Raw genomic sequence first — 23,115 nt, 5'->3', positions numbered from 1 at the left:
CACATGGTTCAGAGCTGGCATTGTGATCTTATCCAGGACTAGCCCCCGAAACCTGGAAGCAGCCAGTGGCATCATGACATAATGGTTATGAATGCACATGTCACCACACAAGAGAATATTGAAAATTAACAATTAAGAATGCATCCTTTAATATTATGTAGCTGCAGCAAAAATACATACTTTACAATATAGAATGAACAGTCCTGCATAATTGACCCAATTATGTCATTTTCAAGAGAATTTTGCTAACACAAAAACAATAAAGACAATATCAGAATACAAAAGAAACTTGGAGGGGTCAACACAAAGATACACAATTGATTTCAATAAGTAAAGTGTAATTTATCTTTTGGCCTGTGGTGGCAGTGTGGAGAAACTGAACTCTTAAACAATCCCCCACAAAGATAATAACTCATAGCTGGAGGTCCCAGCAGTAGGAGAACCTTTCATCAGCTTGTTTTCATGGGACCCTTTGGGGCGGAGAATCGGGCAATACTTCTTGAAGTAGTAAAATCATACCATGGACGCAACATACAATTGCTGTTCAATGTTCACATGCAATGGGAAAAGCGTTATATGTACAAAGTTGCGGCACAGACCTCAGTTAGGTGCAACAAACATTTTTGAAACCCTTCCTAGTCCTAATAAATAATGCGCTCAAAGTAATTTGACCTCTATAGATACGCTTCCCTTAAATCCTGTCCTATAGTCAGTCCCTCAGGATGACTTTAAACACAACAGCCATAAAAGGCACATTAAAACACATTGCTGGAAGAAGCTAATGACAGATTTATATAGATTGATCAATAGGATTCTAAATATAGATGTTGACTTAAGAAATCTTGTTTGCAGGCCTTACCATCTTTATGATAATAGGTGAGCTCGACTTTCCGTTCCTCTGACCCAAGCAAGGCTTGAGCTATTTGGGCAATGTCGTGTCTTTTGGTCTCCGGACCGTGTAAGAAGTCACAAGTGCATGGTTTCTGCATGACATCTGGCCTTGAGAATCCTGTCATCTCGCAGAATCCGTCATTGCAGTAAATAATCGCACAGTTCTGCACTCTGGCATTTGCAATAATGAATTTTTTATCTGTAAAAGGAACATAGATTACAGTTAGAAGGAATTTAACATTGTTGAATACAATTAAAATTTGGTTAAACGACATCTTCTGGGTACTGGTGTATCTTGTCTCCACCACAAAAATGAGTGGAGACCTAGGATTGTGCTGTGGGAGGTATAGGGTACAACCACAGCTGCTTATTGGCTGGGCTGTGCGATAACCTCCGGTCTCAGCTTCAAGCGGCTTCTCCGACGGCCTCCCTACAATGGGCCCGGCTGTAATTGTACTGCCACTGGCCTCCCTGCAATATGGCATGCCGTCCTCACACCCCAGAAGGTGGCCCCGCTCTCTGCCTTAGTGCAGTTCCCGGAGAGGAGACTGATAGCGGGTGGCAGCTGGATGCACAGAGCGCCAGAGCAGAGTGAGGAGGAAGTGCGGGCGCCTGGAGAGGAGACTGGCAGTGGCGACCAGGGAGGACACTGACAGTGTAGCCGGAAGCACGGAGGGGAGGACAGTTAAGGAGTGTGGCATCGTCACATGGCGATGTGGGATAGATTGACAGCGGGGCGGTGGTGGAGGATCATAGTGACAATGGAGATGCGAGTGGGGACACCAGGGCAGAGGAAGCGATAGACAGCCGATGGCAGCTGAAGTTACCATGGCCCAGGGAGCACAGGCAGCAGGTTTGACACAGGAGACTCACAGCAGCAGCAGGATAACGTGGGGTAGGCATGGCAGTTGGGAGGCGAGACACTGAAAGCAGCATCTTTGACAGGGGAGATGGAACTGCTGTGGTGGGCGTCAACAAGCCCTTCCCTACAACTCAACCAGGCCAACCCATGTCTCCACCCATTCTTCCAGTGGAGATAAGATACACCAGTATCCATCTTCTGTAGTATCATTTTACTCTACACACCCTACCAACAAACAATGGAATCAGCAGAACTGCCTCTCTACTCACGGGTGTAAACAAGGGAGGTGATACTATGCAACCCACCCTTCGCTGAACACTAATGCCACTTTTAGATGAGCCAATTCTCATTTGAACAAGCGAATAAGTGAGTGATATCACTGCTAGATCATTCACACTTGTTTGGCCTGTTTAGACAGCCAGATCATTGTTGAGAATTATTCACTTCTCGTTTAATGTTTCACATTCCAAAATCGCTGGTTTTAACAATTGTTTGAACGATAATTATGTTACATCTAAATGCAGCATAACAGGCTGTAGGGTGCTTGTAGAGATACACAGCACCCATAAAACTGCCAATCCTGAAGAATAATGGTGAGTGAACTTTTGAAAAGTTGGGTTAGGCCAGTTTGCTAAACTTTTGCAAAAAGATCAGCTCTGTCAGAATTAGCTGAAACTCAACTGGAAGTTCAACAAAACTCCTAAAACTAGTGTATAACATTGTCTATGAGTCATACAAGTCCTGTATAACACATTTAGAGTATTATATAGGGCTTCCATGGGTCTTAGACTGTGTTCTACACCAGTGTTCAGGATTAGTGATGAGCAAATCAAATTTTGGTACCACCTATCTCTAACTATGAGTCACAAATCAAGAGTATGACATACCACTGTGTCTTACTGCATGATAGTAGACAAAATTTGATGTGTGGTATCATAATTATTAAAGGGGTTGCCCAAGTTATAGATTCTGTGTATAATCCTGTTTCGTTGTGCTTCTGGGACCTGTTTCCTGGAGCACATTTCCACAAGTGTGGCATGATTGAGCTGGCTGGGTGTGGTGCTCTCCTGCCAGCCAATCATCACCGTTCTTTTGCATACAAATATCAGCCCTTTGGCTGGAGGGAACTGGTATTCCTGTGTTTGCATTCATGCTTGTTGCCCTGTAGGTGTGAGCTGCAATGTGTTCTGTGTGACTGAGCTGGTTTCCAGATATGTGGTGTGAACAGTCCTGTTCAGTTGTGTATGCATTTCATGCTGTGTTAGTGTGAACTATGTCCTGTGCTGCTTGAATGATATACCATCTAGGACGAGTTAGGTCCTTAGGTTCCAGCACGGGGCTGTCCCCATTGGGACGATCAGCCTGCTTGCAGGCAGGTTTCCTGCGGTTAGTTGGCTCATTAGAGTAGAGATCCGTGAGACAATGAGGACCCTTGAAGTGGGCATGTGGGCTTAAGTATCTTGGCCAAAATACAAGCGAATACCTTGTACATCTAACAGTTATGCCATCTGACTATGTGTGCAGATATGCAGGTGAGTGTTTTGAGCATTTGTCAATCATTGGTTTATGTCTGTCCACATGGATCGAGTCTGTTTTGCAGTTTTTGCAGTTCATGTAAGAAACAGATGTAACAAATGCATTTACAATACAGTAACATAACAAATAAACTTATATTCACCTCTTCCAACTCCCACGGATGTTGTGATGGCAGCATTACGTAACTTTCCCCCATAAATAAAAGGTTAACTGATAAACTGTTTCGGGGATTTTTTTCTTTTGTTTGTAAGGCTACATTCACATGGGCGAGCGCGATATCTGTCCGAGAAATCTGTATTTTACCTGCGTATGCGAGGCGCTCCTCATGTAAAACTGCCTCGCATCACTTTTTGCGTCACTCGCGTCAGAGAGCAGAAATTGTTTCCCATTGATTTCAATGGGAGGAATAACATCGAACTCGCGTGAATATCACCAGCATACAATGTTGTTTTTTTTCTGTCCCATTGAAAACAAGGGGGGATGCTTTTCAAGGGACACAAAAAATAGGACATGCAGTGATTTTTTACCCTGTGGGGAAAAACATCACTCAAGTGACAAATTCTGTGCGTCTCGCAAAAGGCACAGAACTCGCGCAAGATTTGCGCTCTTGCGAATGTAGCCTCAGGAATTCGACTTTGCTGATAAATAACCTCATAGAATATTTTCCCAGAAAGATTTTCTTGCTGCTCGTTTATTAAAATAAATAGTCTTTCCCCAATGCATTTGGTTATATAAAGCTAATTAGATCATCTGTCTGCATTCATTTTCCAATGTCACTTGTGTTAATATGACTTAGCGAGAGAATTAGTGATTGTCGCAGTCGCCAGGTTGTGCTGGAATAGAATCAAGACTGTGATAAAGTTTCTACGCTCCACAATAGAATGGATCAATTTCCATATGAATAATTGTAATGTTCTATCACAATCAGCGGGCTTGTTCTCGCTTCTTCACTGTGTCAATAGATATAAATCACTTTGGCAGAGTCATTCTGTTCTGTTACAAAAGTAGGTAAAACATTTTTTCTTCTTAAATAAAATTATTATAATTCCAAAAAGAAGTAAAATAACATAAAGGAAATATCCGGCGCCCGCAGTCCTCTATTCTCTACTCTGGCGAGATAGTGGCGTGCGTTCTAGCAGCGGCCGCGTGACTATATACTGCAAGTCTCAGAATTCTCTGCTGTAAATTCTCAATTGTAAGGGTTCCTTCACATGTACCAAAATATGCAGCAAGATGCTGTGGGATATACTGCTGTCCATCCCCAAATCCACCTGTCAAAGGGCTCCTTCAGATGAGCGGAACTGCAAAAACGCATTGATTTCAATGTTTTCATTTTCGTTGGCGGTATTGTTGCCCGAGCAAAAAAAGATAGGACTTGCCCTATCTTACCAGCAAATAGTTAATGCTACGTGTGGGAAAGATAGGTCAGGACTAGGGATGAGCGAGCGTACTCGGAAAAGCACTACTCGCTCGAGTAATTTGCTTTATCCGAGTATCGCTGTGCTCGTCCCTGAAGATTCGGGTGCCGCTGCGGCTGACAGGTGAGTCGAGCGGGGAGCAGGGGAGAGCGGGCGGGAGAGAAGGAGAGAAAGATCTTACCTCCGTTCCTCCCCGCTCTCCCCTGCAGCTCCCCGCTCCGTGCCGGCACCCGAATCTTCAGGGACGAGCACAGCGATACTCGGATAAAGCAAATTACTCGAGCGAGTAGTGCTTTTCCGAGTACGCTCGCTCATCTCTAGTCAGGACCTATTTCCCGCAGTTGTTTTTTAAAACTTGCGCTATGGCACAGAGTTTGAATGGCAAAAAAACACAAACAAACGTGGCAGTGCGCAAATGTGTGCTTAATAAGCTAAGAGATGCATGAAGCGCTACATAATTGCGCAAGAAGAAGAACACAACTGATTCGACTAATTAGCCATTTCAATGGCTAGGAGCACCGGTGAGTATTTTTTTTGTACGTGCAATTTCACACAACTCGTAAGCGCAAAAGGTACAGTAAAATACGCCGATGCGTGCGCAAAAAAGCAATATTCGCTTCGCTAAAACATAGTGCTCAGGTACGCGCAAATACGATACATTTCTGTGAAGCCGGCTTAAATGTAGATTTTTATGCAGAAATGGTAGACATGAGGATTTTTCCGCACTATGGAATATTCCGCAGCGTTTTGCAGAAAATTCTGGTAGGTGTGAAGGCACCTTAGCAGAGCAATTAAGCCAAATATGCATGTTTGATCCAATGCATAAAGCATGTTATACACTGGGGCTACTGAACAACTGTGCGGGCCACGGAACCAACAGAAGAGAGAAGGTAACAATTAGCAAAGTGCACGTAGAAGGTACAGAGTTTTTAGAGGACTCATGGAAAACTTATAGTTAACTAACTTATTAGCCGCGGCTTTAGCCGCACGAAATTTGTATTTTTTTAATCTAATCTGTGTTTTGCTGTATATTAACGGTCAGCATCGAGGGTTCGGCGGACCTGAGACTGCTCCAATGTCTCTGTAGCTTTAAAAGACGCGTGACGCTCATAATCTAAAGTCCGACGGGCCTCAGGCCGCTCCGAGGTCTCTACTGCTCTAAGAGCAGCTTGTCTTTCAGCTTCTTGATGCCTTCTTGCTTCAGTGGGGTCATCAGATTCTTGGGTTCCAGTCATCTTCGCAGCTGAAGCTCTGCTAGAGTGATGCGCTAGATCTGACTCTCACGGCATATTAGAAGAAGACCAAAAAATAGAAAGGAATTACGATTATCAAAAAGAAACCATTTTTTACACAGCGGAGGTAAAATAAAAGCTGCGCTGTGATTGGTTGGTATTTCTGATACTGCTGGGGTATACTTAATGCTGTGCTGTGATTGGTTGCTACAGGCAACAGAGATTTTCTTTAAAATCTCAATCCATGTTAATGTGTCTTTCATTCAAGTTTTAATTCCAGGCAACGCCGGGTATCCCTGCTAGCTTAATAACTGCAGCATTAATGTCTGCCCTCACGTGTCTGCCCGTTTGGGGAGGCATGTGCACCCACTCCTCCTCCGCCTCACTCGCTGCGTCGGTGGTGGAGCGGAGATGCGCTTGCGCATCACCAAATATGTCTTGTCGTGCTCCCTAGAGAACAGAGAGTTACGTAATATTAGTGTGGATTACATTGGTGAGTTTTATAACTTTTGGAGAGGGGGAAAATTAAACCTAATTGAACCGGAATATCCCTTTAAGTTGTGGTCTACTTCATGGGTGCTATCCATTGCGTCAGTCTGGCTGTGTTTAAAGGCTCCAGCCTTGTATTTGTAATATAGGTATAAACAGCTGTGTGGTATAGAGATATAGGGATTTGGTGTGCCAACATATACACTTCCCTACTATAGGTGTTTGGACACCCTTATCAGTAGAATGAATGGTGCTGTATTAGCATACCACGTGTCGTTAACCATGCTACATAAGATACAGACACTTGTGATGGGAATTGCACGCTACTGGATACACGGGTTATGCCGCTGCACACAAGCCGTCCATCACAAAGCACTAAGTATAGTTTCTTCTACAATGGTGCAAGGACCATCGTCATTGGACTGTTGACCAATGGAAGAATGTTTTATGGAGAGACGAATCACACTATTCCATCTTCAAATCAGATGGCTGTACGTGGATGGGGCAGATACCTGGTGAACACCTTTTACCTGAGTGTGTTGCGCCAACAGTTAAGTGAGGCGGGAGTTCTATTATAGTCTGAGGATATTTTACATGGCATGGTCTCGGTCCGTTGGTTGTAGTGGTAAGCACCATGAAGACAGCGGTGTACCCTAACATTCCAGACACTAATGTGCTGCTGACAACGTGGCAATACTCTGGGAATAGTCAGCAGTACGTCCAACAAGACAACGCGCCTTTTCCCAAATTCAACACTATTTCATGTTAGTTTGAGGTAAGGATGTTCCACGACTCCACCGGCTGCACAGTGTCCCGACCTGAACCTACTGAACATCTGTGGGAGGAACTGGAACGTCAGGTCAGGAAACATTAACAGCATCCATCTTCTTTGAGAGAACTCTCCAGACGTTTGCAGGATGTATGGACGGAAATACCAGCTGAAGTATAACAGACATTGGTAGAAAGTATGCCATGGAGAGTATCCTTAGGGCCAAAGGAGCTCCATTAAGTATTAACATATGTAAATAAATACTACTTTTGAATCTTGCTCAGGTGTCCAATAACTTTTAATAGGATAGTGTATAGGCCCTGCCATGTACATGATACTCTGGAGTCAGGGGACGTTGTACTGAATGTAAGGTTAATTGAAAACTCCTGTATAGTTCAATGAATGAAACGTGATACACACACACACACTCACTCATTACACAGGACAAAAGTGATGATGGCTATCCATTTCAAGAAACAAGGAATGCCCTACCTGAAAAGGTACTAATGGCAGATAATATGTCAGCATTTAAAAAAAGAACTATATACTAGTATAGAAACAAATGATATGGAGAATTCTAATTAATTTTTTGATGTAGAATGTATCAAAAAGGTTGTACTTGATGGACCCATGCTCTTTTTTAACCTCTGTGACAATGTAATTTCCATGAACACATGTTCAATTCAATACATACGTCCAGAAAGTAATGCATAAAAGAATCTTTATTCACACTAAACACAATGAAATATCCTGAGTTCTCATCAGGACAAGTTTGACAAGCAACGTAGGGTCTCCATTTGCCATTTTTAACCCCTCAAGGACCAGGCTATTTTGTAACTTATGGACCAGATACTTTTTATGGATTTTACCCATGTGGGGGTTTTACTGCCCTATTTTTTTTCCTTTAGCTACCAAAATTATTTTTTCAGTTTTTTTTTTCCTTGGCATATAGGACTATTTTTTAAATATCTTTTTCACAGACTTTTTTTTTCAGTTTTTTAGTTTTTATTGGGTGTAAAAAGCTAAAAAAATGATTTTTTTTTTACATTTCAAATTTTTTTTCTTTAAATTAGCATATTTACGCTAAAATAAAGTATGGCAATGGGTTCCTCATTTTGTTTAGGACGTTTTGATATATAATATGTATCGTTTTGGATTACAGGGCACGGTTTGGGGTTATTTTCTTTCTTATGTATATATTGTTTTATTCTGTTATTTTGTTTTATTTAATTATGTACTGATTTTTTTTTACTATGTTCCCCATGACATCATGGAAGCCCTCTAGGGGACATTCACATGTTTTTATTTCCCACTGTACCTGGGGCATCCACATTAGTCACTAACAGAGCTGGTCAGGGTCTAGTACGAACCTGCAGCTCTGCTATAGCAGGGAATCCCAGCGGTCACATGACCCCCCCAGCTCTCGTAGTGAAAGTTACACTTTCACTTTTCAGTACACAGTGCTCAATGAGCACTGTGTACTCGGGGAAGGAAAAGGCAGAAAGGGTTAAAAACCCCTCCTGCCTTCTCCTGCGGGTTATCAGCTGTTACTGATTGATGGCAGAGCAGGAGGCTTAAATCCTTGTCGTAATTTTACAGACGGCTGGGCTTTAACCTGGGTCCAGGTGCCGTATATTTACTGTGCCTGGTCCTAATTGTTCTCATAATTTCATCCCAAATAATACCAACTATACAGTGCTAATACTATAATACTACCAAAATATACCATCATAATAATACTACTCACTTAAGAGCCACACAGTACTGCCATATACTTCTCACATAATACTGCAATTATATTTTGAAATAATACTACTATGTACTGCTAAATAATTCTGGGTGGTTTTATATTATTTCTGAGGTTCTAATCCTTGGGGGTCGGCTAGATAATGGAGGCCTTGGGCAATTACTGACACCCCTAAATGCCAGCCCTTGGTAGAGGCCCCTGGTCAAAGCCTTAGATGGGACCCGCCCTCATTGTAAGAAAAGAGATGGGAATATAAACATTAATATATCTGTAGGCCAGGGCTTCTCATTTGAAGAACATTAAATAATGAAAATAAATAACATTTTGGCACCATTATAGTCTAAGTAATTTGGAATTATATTTAAATAGGAGGTGGTGAAGGCATCACTGGGTTAAGCACTGGGACAATTGCCCTATTTACCCTCTCTGCAACCGAATTGACTCTGTAAGCTAATGAGGTCTATTACACGAAACACAGAAAGTGAGAGAAAATCATCTGTAGCATACTCTAAAAAGACCATATCATTAATGTGTTGCAGTATAGGCAGGCGACATAAAACCAGAGTACAATGTGGACACCAGGCTTACAAATCTATCTATCTATCTATCTATCTATCTATCTATCTATCTATCTATCTATCTATCTATCTATCTATCTATCTATCTATCTCATAGCAAATAAGTTGGGAAAAGAAGCTTCCATAAATAGATAAGCAGTAAGAAGATACTACAGAAATATTGGATAACCTAACTCGGGCTATGTGCATCTCTAATGTATGCAGAATATTATAGAAATGTTTTATGAATCACAAAAATTAGCAATGCACTCTATCACGCTTTGTCAGCCCATAGTGTGATTGCAAGGTACCAATGGGTTCCCATGGCAGCCAAAGCCTCACAAAGGTCTCTGCATCTGCCATGTAACTCAGCCTATTAGACCCTGCCTCCAGCACAGTCTAATAGGCTGCTATCATAGGCTTAGTATAATACAATACATAGGTAATGCAGTGTACTATCCTAGCTATCGAACAATGGCATCTTCAAATTCCCTTGAGGGACTAAAAAATAGCATAAAAAGTTCAATAAAATATAGTTGAAAGAAATAAAATCTAGTTTAAGTCAAAAATAGAAATTTTTACCTCTTTTTTAATGGATAAAATAAAATTTCCTAAAAGCAATACATAATAGGTATTACCGCATCTGCAATGACCCAGACAATGGTAAACGTCAGAAAATTATAAAAAAAAAACTAACACCAGAATTGCTATTTTTCTTTTGTTTGTCTCCTTCCCCTCCCCCCCCCCCCCCCCGCCCCTCCGCACACACACAAAAATGGTAGAATTTCTGTGGCATTTCTTTCCATCTCATATCCAAAAAAAAAATATAAAACTTCTACAACGCATCATTTGTGCCCCAGAGTGTTGCCATTGAAAAATACAACTCGTCCCACGGGAAGCAAGCCATCCTACGGCTATACCAACGAGTTATGGCTCTTGCAATGCAACAATGAAAAGTGCTTCATCCTTAAGGTAAAAAATAGACCTGTCACTAAGGGGTTAACCTATCAGTATGTTTTTGGAGTATGAAATCCATAGGAACTCTATAAAGATGTTGTGATTGGTCAGGGTCAAACCGAGGTGCATTGTGATGAGTTAGTTAGTTTATTTATTTTTTCTCAGTAATTTTATTGGATTTTCCAGTAAACAACGAATAACAAAGTTGACATATTTGTGGTGTTAGAATACAATGTCTGTGTTGTGACACGAATATCTTAAACATGCAATGCGTTGTTGAATAGTAAAGACACTAATGTACCTTCTTACAAAAAAAGGAAATAGTTGCCAGGTTAATGCAGTTCATCACTTGAGTACTTGATATCAACTAGGAACCAGAAACTAGAAACTTATTTGTGCCACTTGAAGGCTTTTACCTTATGGCAAGGATCTGTTAGGGAAAGGAGGAGGGTTTAAGACATGGAGATATTTGGAAGGTTGGTTTGTGAAGGAATTTGTATGTTAGTTAATTGAGGGATGATTTGTCAGCCAAATGTTCCATTTGGATATAAAGGGATCAAATATTCCATTTTGGACTGCCAGCATTTTTTATAGGTGCAGTTAGATGAGACTATTTCTTATAGGGAAGAGACTTCAGAGCTGTTCCAGTTGCGTGCTATTGTAAGACAGGTTGTGTGTAGTATATGGCAGATAACTTCCAATAGGAAATGATCTATCCCTAACAGTAGAAGCGCCAAACCAGGTTTGTTTTTAGTTGCGAAGGGGTGCAGTATTTTTAGCATTTGTGGCGATTAGGGGGCCGACACCAGAAAATATAGAGCAATTACCCCATTTGTCCGCAGTTTCTCTAACATTTAGGGGATGCGCTGCTATAGATGTATGAGAGTCTTAATGGAGTATAGTACCATGTAACCAATAATGTATAGTACTGTTCGTGGTGGGATGCGCATGATGTCGATTTTACGGCCCATTTTAGGGCAGCTTACCATGCTTGTAAGGAGAATTGACTTAAGAGGTCTGTTTTCCATTTCAGGAACTGTAGTGTTGTTTTTAAAAAAATGTCGTCAGATAAAAATTCATAGATTTGTTTAGTATGATTCTTGTATTGGTTAAAGGGGTTCTGTCATTAAAAAAAAAATTCTATACTTACCTATTCCTCCCCTGGCAGTCTTCTTACCGTATCTTCTCCCCGCCGATCTTCTCCTGGCTCCTCCAGTCCCCCGGGTCATGTCACCTCCAGCTGTCCGGATCCTCTTCTTCCTGTGATAAAGCGTACATTGCCGGCATTCTGCTTCCTGCAGGTCAAGGCACCCAGTCACTAGCGTTCACTGCCTAGCAGGGAATGCCGAATCCTCAGCAGCCTGTCTTAGGGTGACTGCGCATGCGCGATGTCTCGTTGCTAGTGTTTCATATATTATATCAAAACTAGAAGCAAGATATCGCACATGCGTGCTAAAGCATGCTGCTGGGATTTTGGCATTTCCTGCTAGGCAGTGAACACTACTTCACTCATAGAGTTCACTGCCCTGCAGAAAGTGAACTGCAGCTAGTGGATGCTCCAAAACAGGAAGAAGAGGATCCGGACAGCTTGTGGTGAGGTGACTTGGATGACTGCAGGAGACAGTAGAAGAACGGGGAGGAAAAGATCCGGTAAGAAGACTGACGGGGAAGCAATATGTAAGTATTGATTTTTTTTTCAATGACAAAACCCCTTTAAGGGTATTAGATACTTGGTCTTAATATTGTTGGAGTATTGATTTACTTCGCTGGGTGCATACGAAGATGTTTTCTTGCTTGGAGGAATATATAAAACTCAGAAGAGGGAATTTTATAATTTTCCTGAATTGAAGAGAATGGTAGCAGTTGTCGGTTATAGTAAAAGTCTGCTACCGATTTAATCCCAGTGTTTGACCATACATCGAGGGAGATTTCAGGGATGAACAATTGTCATGTTGATAGGGAGATTGGAGTGATCTGACTATCTTGGAAAAGGAGGTCTTTTTTGAAGCAAGCTCTCCATCCTGGTATGGTCGCCCGCTGTGGGAGAGTGTATGGAGAGGACAAGTGAGTGGGGAGGCTAGAGAGGGCCAGTCTGAGCTTTGTGTAGAGTGAGGATCTAGTGATGGCCATGCTTTGTCGGGATGAGTAGCACATAGGTGTTTAATTTGATCTATCAAAAATGAGTAATGGTAGTTTTGGAGGTTAGGTACACTTAGGCCACCGTGTTTTTTATTTTTGGTCATAGCAGAGAAGTCTACTCGGGATATTGCTTTTTGCCAGATAAACGAGTTCACCTGTTTGTGGAGGGAGGCAAAGATTGTGATCGGGATGGTTTTAGGGAGAGTCCTTAGAAAGTAGAGGATTTTAGGGAGTTTAAGCATCTTATATAGTATAATCCTGCTCATCAATCCCAACTCCAAGGAAGCTAGTCTGTCCAGTTCTTGTTGTATTGGATTTATTAGGTGAGGAAAGTTGGCTTTAACCAGGTTTGAGGTGTCGGGCATTAATAAAGGGTTAAACCTTCCTAGCCTAACACAAACGCAACTACAGTCACTCAATAAGCCAATCTCCGAACAAGAAATATCTTGGCTATCCAGAAGTCAAAACTAGAGAAGGCCCCACGTCCTGATGGACTTTCTAATGAGTACATGAGATCATTCCACTCTGTTTTCTACTCCCACATATATGCATTTTTTTCAACCCGGCTATGACTAAAGGCACGATCCCAGAAGAAAATGTAAAAGCCGTAATAATAGCCCTTCCCAAGCCAGGCAAGGAAGAGTTAGTTTTAACTACATCAGGTATATATGTGCCACTTTAAAGATTGGCATTACACGGGCACTAAACAGCTGGTACTGTAGCTTTGTGAATGTGACTTTGGAGGAAAATGGGCTGTAACTAAGGATCAGTATACAGCCAGTAAAGCAAATTGTATGCAAAGTTACTCTACTTTTTATGTAAACTATATCTACAGTGTATGCAAGCCGGAAAATGTGTTCAAAGGTGGAGGAAGATCTTGAATAATTAAAGATGTTTTCTTCGAAGCTTCATACACGGCGTATCCGTCTGAAATGTTAGATATGGCAAACTGGTGAGGGTCGATAAGTTTTCCTACTCAACACATTCATCACCTGTACACAGGACAAGTGCGATCACTGGGAATCTGAGCACTGGGACCCCCATGACAACAGCACCCCCACCCCACCCCAGTGAATGGTGCAATGTGTATGTATAACCACTAATCCATTCACTGTATATGGAGATGGTGAGCAAGGCATTTGGCTATCTTTGTCAGTCCCACACAAGTGACCGGACTGGCGGTCATGTCTGCGCACTGCCGCTCTACTCACTAGGGTGTACCGTTCTCATCATCTCTTGGGTTCCCGGTGGTTGGGCTACCAGCAATCACACATCTATAACCTATTATGTATATACGTGATAAATGCACTAAGTGAGACAACCAACTGTAAGCGCTCTTTCACGTTTTACCGTACACGTATTTGCAAGCACCTCAGCTGCATTTTTGCGGAAGGAATGATGATTTTTTTTGCACACGTATTGGTGCATTTTATTGCACTCTTTGCACCTGCAGAGCATGTTCCTTTGTGCGTGGCAGACAAAACACCCCGACATATATGGCTATTTAGTCTAATGAGTTCCAAATGTGTTTTTTTTCCAGTGGAATTGCGCAGGGTATTGCACATCTCCTTGCATATTGCGCACAACTTTGCAGCAAAAAAATCAGCATGTCCTTTCTTTTTGCAATATCACCCAATGTTTTCAATGGGGCCGGCGACAGCAGTTTGATGGGGTGTAGTCCTCATTGTGTAGGGCTCACCATGTATTTAAGTTCTCTTGTTATCGAAATCCGTGGAATGTTACACAAACCCAAAAATGATCTCATATTACTTCAAGGCAATGTGCATGCATGACCGCCTATCACTTTAAACAGAGGCATCATCGGTGGGGGTCTCGGCGGTCAGGTACAAACCAATATGATATGTCTGAGTGAGGTGACATAGAAATAGATATTAGAAGAGTAGACATGTTAATAGTAACTCGTGCAAAGATAGCCTCCTAATGACACAAATGATAAAAACAGCTTAATCCACTTCCGTTTCATGAAGCAGAAACACTTATTCGTAGATGATGTTTTGACAACTTGATTATGTAGCATCACGGCGTGTTCACATAAATATATCCACTGTGCACCGCCGTTTCCTATACGGCACCGTACGGTGGTTCCCACGGAAGTCACTCTCTCTTTAAATCTGGCTCTGCTAGAAATCCTTGCAGTCTCCCAGTATACCAGCAGCTTCGGACGAGCAAAAGCACAAAAACGCTCGTGGTAGCGTGAATTTTTGCGCTGTGAAGGTCGAGCTATCACTCGCCTATCAGCGTTGTATACTGGACTTTCTGCGGTACCGGGGATTGTTCACATTTAAAAGACTGTGCAGCCTCAGAAGTCAATGGTGTTATTAATTTCCCCACAAAATTGTGTAGTTAATTGCGCAATTTTGCGGGGGTCGTGTGCACGACCTCCAAAGACTCCAATGGTGCCTTTGGTTCTTCCTATGAAGGATGTTGCGGGGTTTTTTTTGCAGGCACATAAGCAGAAGTGAAAACTAGGCCATTGAAAACAATGTGTTCTATTCTCTGCGCAATATGCACACAAATTGTATGCACTCAAGAATGTGCACAAATACAGTGATGAGCTGTGAATAACCAACTTTACAGCGCTCTGGCGGTTATCATGTGTAACCAGCACGGTGTTTCAGGGTCGGTTTTGCATGTGAAATTTCATGCTAAATTTAAAGGGAATGTGTCATCAGAAAATGACGTATTATATAAATCACATTTTTGTGTTCAACATATTTTTTTTAGAATTTTTAGTAATTTTTTTTTCTACATTTTAGTCACAATCTGTATTTTAAAAAATCCTAGAATTTAGCATTTTTCACACTGACCACAAAGCCCAATACCAGTCTGCCACTTCCTGATCTGTAGAGAAAGCTTTGCAGGTAATTAGTGCAATATGTCTCCACCGGAAGTATGGGTGGAGACCTACTGAGTTACAGTTAGTCCTGGTAATGCCCAACAGCTCCGGATTGGCTCCCGTCTGTCAGCGGTGAGGGTTGAGAGGAGAAGGAGCTTTCCAGCAGTATGTGTTCGTCGGCGGTGGGGAGTCCCATAGCTGGAGGAGCTGGGCGAGTAAAAGAGCAAGAGCAGTCATAGTGGGACTGCCGGAGGGAGCCGCTTCCAGGAGCTGGGTGAGTAGGAGCAAGATCGGTCATAGTGGGCCTGCCGGATGAAGCCGCTTCCAGGAGCTGGGGGGGGGGCTAAGAGCAGGAGCGGGCGCAGTGGGACTGCCGGAAGCGCTTCCAGGAGCTGGACAGCTAGGAGTAGGAGCAGGAGCAACCACAGTGGGATTGCTGAAGGGAGATGCTTCCTGGAGCTGGGCGGCTAGGAGCAGGAGTGGGCGCAGTGGGACTGCCGGAAGCACTTCCAGGAGCTGGGCGGCTAGGAGCAGGAGTGGCCGCAGTGGGACTGTCAGAGGTGCTTCCAAGAGCTGGGCAACTAGGAGCAGGAGTGGGCACAGCAGGACTGCCGGAGGGAGCCAATTCTAGGAGCTGGCCAGCCATGAGTTGCAGCCACTTTCAGCGGTATGTGTTCATGTCTGGTGGCAGCAACGGGGGCGTGTGGGAGGACCCTCGGCCAGCTAGCTGGCCAGGGGCGCAGGGATGCAGCTTGTGGAGAGCGCAAGCCGTGTCAGACGCAGTGGCAGGAGAGGCAGCTCAGCAGCTAACCAGGGTTAGTGCCAAGTGCTGAATGTCTCGTGCAACCAATCAGCAGCTGTGGGCGTTCCCTTTAACTGAGGCCGGCCAACCCATGTCCTCACCTATTCTTTTGGTGGCGACATATTACACTACTACCAGCTTTCCATAACATCACAGGTAGGATTAGGCTGCTTTTACACCTGCGTTAGCCCCTCACAGATATAGACTGCATTACGGCGCAGTTCAGGCTTTTCTTCCCTCTGTTCTGATTTTGAAGGAGAGAAACTCATATAAAATGATGAATGCTGTTGATTTCAATGGGATTTTTAAAAAAACCCAAAAGGCTTCTGTTTGCTTCCATTCCATCAGGTTTTTTTTAGCTAATTAAACAAAATGGTGATATATTCTCTTTAAGGCTCCAAGGCTTTGGTGTATTACGAGATAAATCCATGATCGAGAACAAAATACTTGAGTGCACAAATCCTGTTTTATTAGTAAAAAATGTGCTTGATCACAGATAACTACTTGTGAGTATACCTGTGAATGGAACTGGGAGAAGCTGACCAGCAAAAGGTGGGACTATAACCTCTTTATTTGGTCTATTACAGTAGCACAGACTACATCTTGGATTTAAATAGCATTTTTTTAAAAAATTCCAACAATCTACGCACTGTAGAACAGAAAACAATCTGCTAATCACTGATAAATATGCAGGGTAGCATTGACTATCTAGGCTCTGAGTCATATATATATATTACTGTACTTGGAGTCCACGTTACTGGTGGTAATCTGTAGCCTGGTATACATGTAGCAGCGCCATTCTTGAAGGCTCAGTGCAGCTCATTACCTCAGTAGCTCGCTTACGCAACATACTCAATCTGTGCTCATGCTGCACCTTTAAGAGAACACTATAAAGGTAGAATAGTTATGGTGCTTACAGGACAGGTCCTGCTATACTTGAAGGACTCCCCGTCACCCCGGGAGTTTGGCATCCATGGAGAATGCTGAAAGACTACATGCAGACTTGCTGGGGTGACAGTGTGGGAGTGGGGAGCCGGGTAAGTATAAAAATTACAGCCCCGGATTCCATGACACTCAGCTTGTAAACTCCAGAACCTAGTTTATAGTGCTTATAGGAGGTGACAGGTTTCCTTTAAGCTGCAGTTGGACACCTTTGGTGGCAGCTTATGTCCCGAAGAACAAAAGGAATTTGAAATTTAATGACCCCCGATCCTACTTTTTCCTGACATTATCTGACAGGGGAGAGCTAAGCCTGCCTTATACACATTAGAGAGTTGTCTGGCACTACTATTATCAGCGGTATAGCATTTGGGGCCTTTAGATCACAGTCTTGGGGTAGTTTTATGTGAATTCTTCTGTGATATGTTAAAGAACACAGATATAAAAAACATTGGTGATATATGAATATGTTTAGAATATGGATAGATAGACAGACAGATATATAGATATGAGATAGATAGATATGAGAAAGAAAGATAGATAGATAGATAGATAGATAGATAGATAGATAGATAGATAGAAGATAGATAGATAGATAGATAGATAGATAGATAGATAGATAGATAGATAGAAGATAGATAGATAGATGGATAGATATGAGATAGATAAATGGGTAGATATAAGATAGATAGATAGAAGATAGATGGACAGATATGAGATAGATAGATAGAAGATAGATGTACAGATATGAGATAGATAAATGCGTAGATATGAGATAGATAAATGGGTAGATATGAGATAGATAAATGGGTAGATATAAGATAGATAGATAGATAGATAGATAGATAGATAGATAGATATGAGATAGATGGATAGATATGATATAGATAAATTGGTAGATATGAGATAGATAGATAGATAGATAGATAGATAGATAGAAGATAGATGGACAGATATGAGATAGATAAATGCGTAGATATGAGATAGATAGATAGATGTGAGATAGATAAATGGGTAGATATGAGATAGATGGATAGATAGATATGAGATAGATAAATGTGCAGATATGAGATGATAGATAGATAGATAGATATGAAATAGATAAATGGGTAGATATGAGATAGATAGATAGATAGATAGATAGATAGATAGATAGATAGATAGATAGATAGATAGATAGATAGATAGATAGATAGATAAGAGATAGATAGATGGATAGGAGATAGATGATATTAGATAAATAGATATGAAATATACAGGATATAGCTTTAAGATAGATAGAAAATGAATAGATAGATATTCTGTCATTTCTATAATTTTCAATATACTGTATAATTAAGGAGGAAAAGTGAAACAAGCATAGTTTTTAGCAAAATTCATGATACAATTTTTGCATCTTTCTTCTCTACCTTTACAAACAAGTCTCATATGCATTTCCATGACTTCCAGAATATTTGATAATTTGACACCCAGAGATAAGTTGGTGAAAATAAGTGCCTTTTTATTTCATACTGTGTTTCTGCCCATTCATTAGTTCCAGTATGTGGCAATATATGATGAAGTGATAGTACTCAGCAACTTAACAATTAAGACAATTTCATAAAATTAATGAGACATACAGTACATAATTACCTGAAGCCTAATTAATGTAAAATGTGTCAGGCCTGTGCTGTTCTGCAGGAGTGGAGCTCTTATAAGATGCTGCTGTCACAAGTACCTGAGTGTTATTTACATGGCATTTAAAAAAACATAACCTATTGTAATGCAAACTTCTATGAAGTCCCCGTATTGTATGTGACATACACTGCTCTTTAATGACCTATACACAGACACTGCTGGATGCTGCCTGGAATCTCCTAATCTTGAAACCTGTCTTTGAAGACATCCAATTGCTCAGTGACTTTTTAGCACAGCATCCCTCTGGAAAAAGCCACTAGTGCTTGTATTTATGGGCTTTGTATGTTGACTATCAGGTCTGCCTCATCTGGAGCTTTTATCTGCTGGGTTACTTTATACTGGCCACTATAGTGTGTCAATAAAATTAAGGGCATATTATGCGGGTGTTTTTTTTTTCTTTTCTTAGCCTTGATAAACTGGACCAGTTTTTATGCGATCTTTACGTGTTTCGGCGATTTCTTTTGACATGTCTTGCATCTAATTTTTATAGGTATAAATAAAAACACACTGTAGGTTCTGCCCACTTCCTGGTTCTGTACATTTTTTTAAGGTTGCCATGGTTACATGCGATAAAAACAGATCACAATCACATCAAATGAGTGCAAACTATTTTTTGGTAAACGCACCCACGGACTTGAATAACCGATTTTCATGCGAAGGTCGCAACAAAATAAGGCACACTGCAATTGTATTCTTGCCCTGACTGTTCATCCAATTAAAATATCACCAGTGTGAATATAGCCATTTAGAAGAATTCCAAAAAGCGAAACAAAAAAAAATATTTGTGTGAATGTACCCTTACACATTAAGAAGTAGTAAGGCTGAATTTGGCAAAGTTTATGCCGAGTCCGCAGATAACAAAATATTGTGATACTGTAATAAACTATTCCATAGAATATACCCAACTTTGCTACATTTTACAAACTCAGCTCTGCTATTGCTACAACTCATATGTTCCTTTTGCATATACATGGGCTTAATATAGTGTTACTCTCAGGCAAGGCTGTACTTGCACGGGTTACTGCGATATCGGTCCGAGAAACTTAGACCGATATCACACTTGCAAAGCTGCCATTTTTATTATGTGAGTTTGATGCGTCTTGCCAGAAAAATGAATCACATTGCTGCACATGTGATTTTTGCACGTTGCTTCAACAATAAGAAATAGAAAAATCGCATCGTACTTGCACGCACATCGAATGTGATGCAATTTTCTTTTCAGTTCCATAGAAAATAATGGGTTATATATCGCTCCATAAGAGGACATGCTGCAATTTTTCCATCTCGGACTCTCGGTCTCATAGAAAATTTGCACATGTAAATGAACCCTTTTAAAATAACGGTTTCTTTTCATGTGCGATTTTTCACAGCGCGCAGAAATGGTGCGTGAAAATCACCCTTGTAATTATACCCGAACCTGTAGGCTTTGAATTTGCAGGATCTTATCAAAAGGTCAAATACACATTCTAAGCCATCTTAACCTGACCTGAGATAGGTGACTTCTGGTAATTCCAGTACTTTGGAGATGGCTAAAAGTAATAATAAATATATACTGTGTATATAAATATATGCTGTTTATATTTACATGTATGTGTGTATAAATATATATTTATTTATTTATATATATATATATATATATATATATATATATATAAATGTATTTATAAATAACTAAGTGTAAATATAAATAGACAAATAAATATTCTGTAGATTTCTCCTAGTGCATCATTACATAACCCATGCAACAGGGATGCTACAGTACTGTATATTACATTACACTTCTGCTGAGCACACCTGGAGTACAATGTATACGGTACAGTATATACACCACCTTCCTCATTCATTCATGGACCTGCAATACTTGAGAAAAGACTTCAAAGCCAAGGTAATCACCTATATGAATATATACATATAACACAGCAAATCCCACTCCTCTACTGGCTGCTACAATTACAACGTGCACATATAGTACTGTATCTACAGTGTCTTGCATGTTGTCATGTGTGTCCTAAAGTGTCATTATAAAGTTGACACATTGTATCTTCTAAAGCTCCATGCAAGATATCAATGTAGCATAAAAGCCTCACTGTGCCCCCAAGTAACAGTATACGTCCCTATATTGTGTTTTGGTAACAGTAGCAGATGATGCACATGGAATAACACACTAGCCTGTAATAAGCTTATAATGTACAAGGAAAAATATACTCACTCTGCCCTTCAAATTTCCTGATAATGGTTCCCAGAAATGTGTTTTGTGGGGCCACATGTCCTCTTCTTACAGGCATTTTTGGAACTGAGTGGAATTCAGTTTCCCAACTGTGCACAATGCTGTCTCCTGAGCTGTCACTGCATCATGTGAAGCATCTCTTCTTCTCCACCAAGCATTCTGTACTGAACAATGGAGTCCAGGGATGCTGCACAAGGGGGTCCTGGAGTGGTGGGACCCTAGTACACATGCAGGTGTTGGAGCCCCCCCTCCCCCCTGAAGCAGGGACTGTGAGGGTCTCTGTCCTTCCCCTCCTCACCTCCAGAGCCTCAGGCACAGCTTGTGATGTTATGAGAGGAGGAGGAGGAGGAGGAGGGGAGAGGCAGGCACAGCGCAGCCTCTATAGGAGGCACCATGGCAGCGGGAAGAGCATGGCTCCCTTATTGCAGCAGCCCCCTCCTCTATATGAGATCCCCTTGTGTGCAGCTGGCACATCTCATTCTTAGCATAGTGAGGAAAATGCCATCTAAAAGGCAATCTGACAAGGGGTTAGCTATGTGCATGCCATTATTGCAATGTGACTGCCCAGTTGCAACCTGGCAAGTGCAAGAAGTTACCATGCTTAACGAATGTTCTAGTCAAAGATGTTCTGCAGGAGTTATAACTTTATAGAAATGATTGCATTATTTTTTCTTATACATGGGCCATAAAATAATGAGATATTTCTATAAATTGCAATCACGTTATACATTTTGATAATGGGAATAATTATAACCGCTACCAGTGTATATTAGACAATTGCTTGACTGGCAATGCCTCAAAGTGGTGCAGTTATTAGAATCACTCTGTGGGTGGGAAATGTTTGATATCTAGGGTGGCACTATGAATGCCTCAACAGGCACAGGGCTCTGCATTGTAATACACATTGATAGACTACGGGGCAGTCTAGGCATTCCGATTTAGGCTAAGGCTGACCTTCGGCCAAGACACAGGTCATGCAGCCAAAGATCGCAGTATTGTTGTAAGTGAATGCAGTCACTTTGGGACTTGCAAGTTGCTGCGAATGCAACCTGACAATTGCAAGAAGTCCAGCCAGTTTAGGCTTCTAGCAGCTGTCAGGTCATGGTTGAAGCAACTTACAGTAAAACGTGCAACGCGGCCACATTCACTTCTAGTAGTTTGCAGTGCTGCAGGGCTATAATGTGATGCTTGGCAAGCCCAAAGTTGTTGTGTACCAAACCTTTGGGCTTGTTGATGCTTCTCTGACTACCAGATGCGCATTTTTCATTAGTATGCATCACTAACCTAATGGGCACTTTGAACGATCATTGCCCGAAATATTGCGAGAAACAGCGAAAACAGGTGATAATCATCTCGTGTGCATGTGGCCACCAACACGGCTCTGAATGAGAAATCTCTCTCTTGTCAAAGTCTTGATTTTTAAGAAAGCTTAAAACTAAGCGACTATCTTCCAGTGTAAACAGGAACTGCTCAATGCTTGAGCGACTCCTGTCTACCATGAATGGATCTTTCTGCGTCCATTAATGTGAATGACTATCACCTCTGTTTAATCACAGGAGCGATAGTTTGGCGGCAGTCCATGCGATGGCTGTTGGGCACTTATACGCCTGACAGTCGTCCCATGTAAAGGTACCTTAAGACACTACACCTGCTTTGATTAACCAGTGCTAGCAACATGAGTTACTGATTGTTGTGGGCACAAAAAAATAGGACTGACCCAATGTGTGTGTATTTGAGCACCAAAGAGCCCTATAGAGGTCTATGGGAGGTGCACAAACCTGCACATCTGCATGCAATGGTATGTACAAAACATCTGCACACACGGGTATGCTCGATCACCGCACCACATTAGTCAAATAAGCCATTTAAATCAGGGCACAGTAATTACCCCTCCCACGTGAATGACTGGTGCCTGCGCAGGTATTCATTAGGCTACCTAGCCATTTCAATCAGTGCAAATTTTTTTGCCGCGCGCAAATGCACATGCCTTGCGCGTGAAAAAATGACAGTAAAGTA

At 41.6% G+C, this 23,115-nt stretch overlaps 1 protein-coding gene across 2 annotated transcripts in view; it reads right to left on the bottom strand.

Moving 5' to 3' along the window:
• The window catches only part of KCNH7 (potassium voltage-gated channel subfamily H member 7), a 397,870-nt gene extending 376,495 nt beyond the window's left edge, over positions 1-21,375 (bottom strand). For both annotated transcript variants that reach the window (XM_066575930.1, XM_066575931.1), the window contains exons 1-2: positions 21,082-21,375; positions 860-1,090 (exon numbers count right to left, since the gene is read on the bottom strand). In XM_066575930.1, coding sequence (XP_066432027.1) covers positions 860-1,090; positions 21,082-21,157 — 307 coding nt within the window. In that variant the 5' untranslated portion in view covers positions 21,158-21,375. The remainder of the gene's footprint in view (positions 1-859; positions 1,091-21,081) is intronic.
• Between the last annotated feature and the right edge of the window lie 1,740 nt (positions 21,376-23,115).

This window comes from Eleutherodactylus coqui, chromosome 8 (genome assembly GCF_035609145.1).
Source record: "Eleutherodactylus coqui strain aEleCoq1 chromosome 8, aEleCoq1.hap1, whole genome shotgun sequence".
Taxonomy (NCBI): Eukaryota; Metazoa; Chordata; class Amphibia; order Anura; family Eleutherodactylidae; genus Eleutherodactylus; species Eleutherodactylus coqui.
The sequence above is the reverse complement of the archived record's forward strand: the minus strand, read 5'-3'. Positions and strand labels throughout refer to the sequence as shown.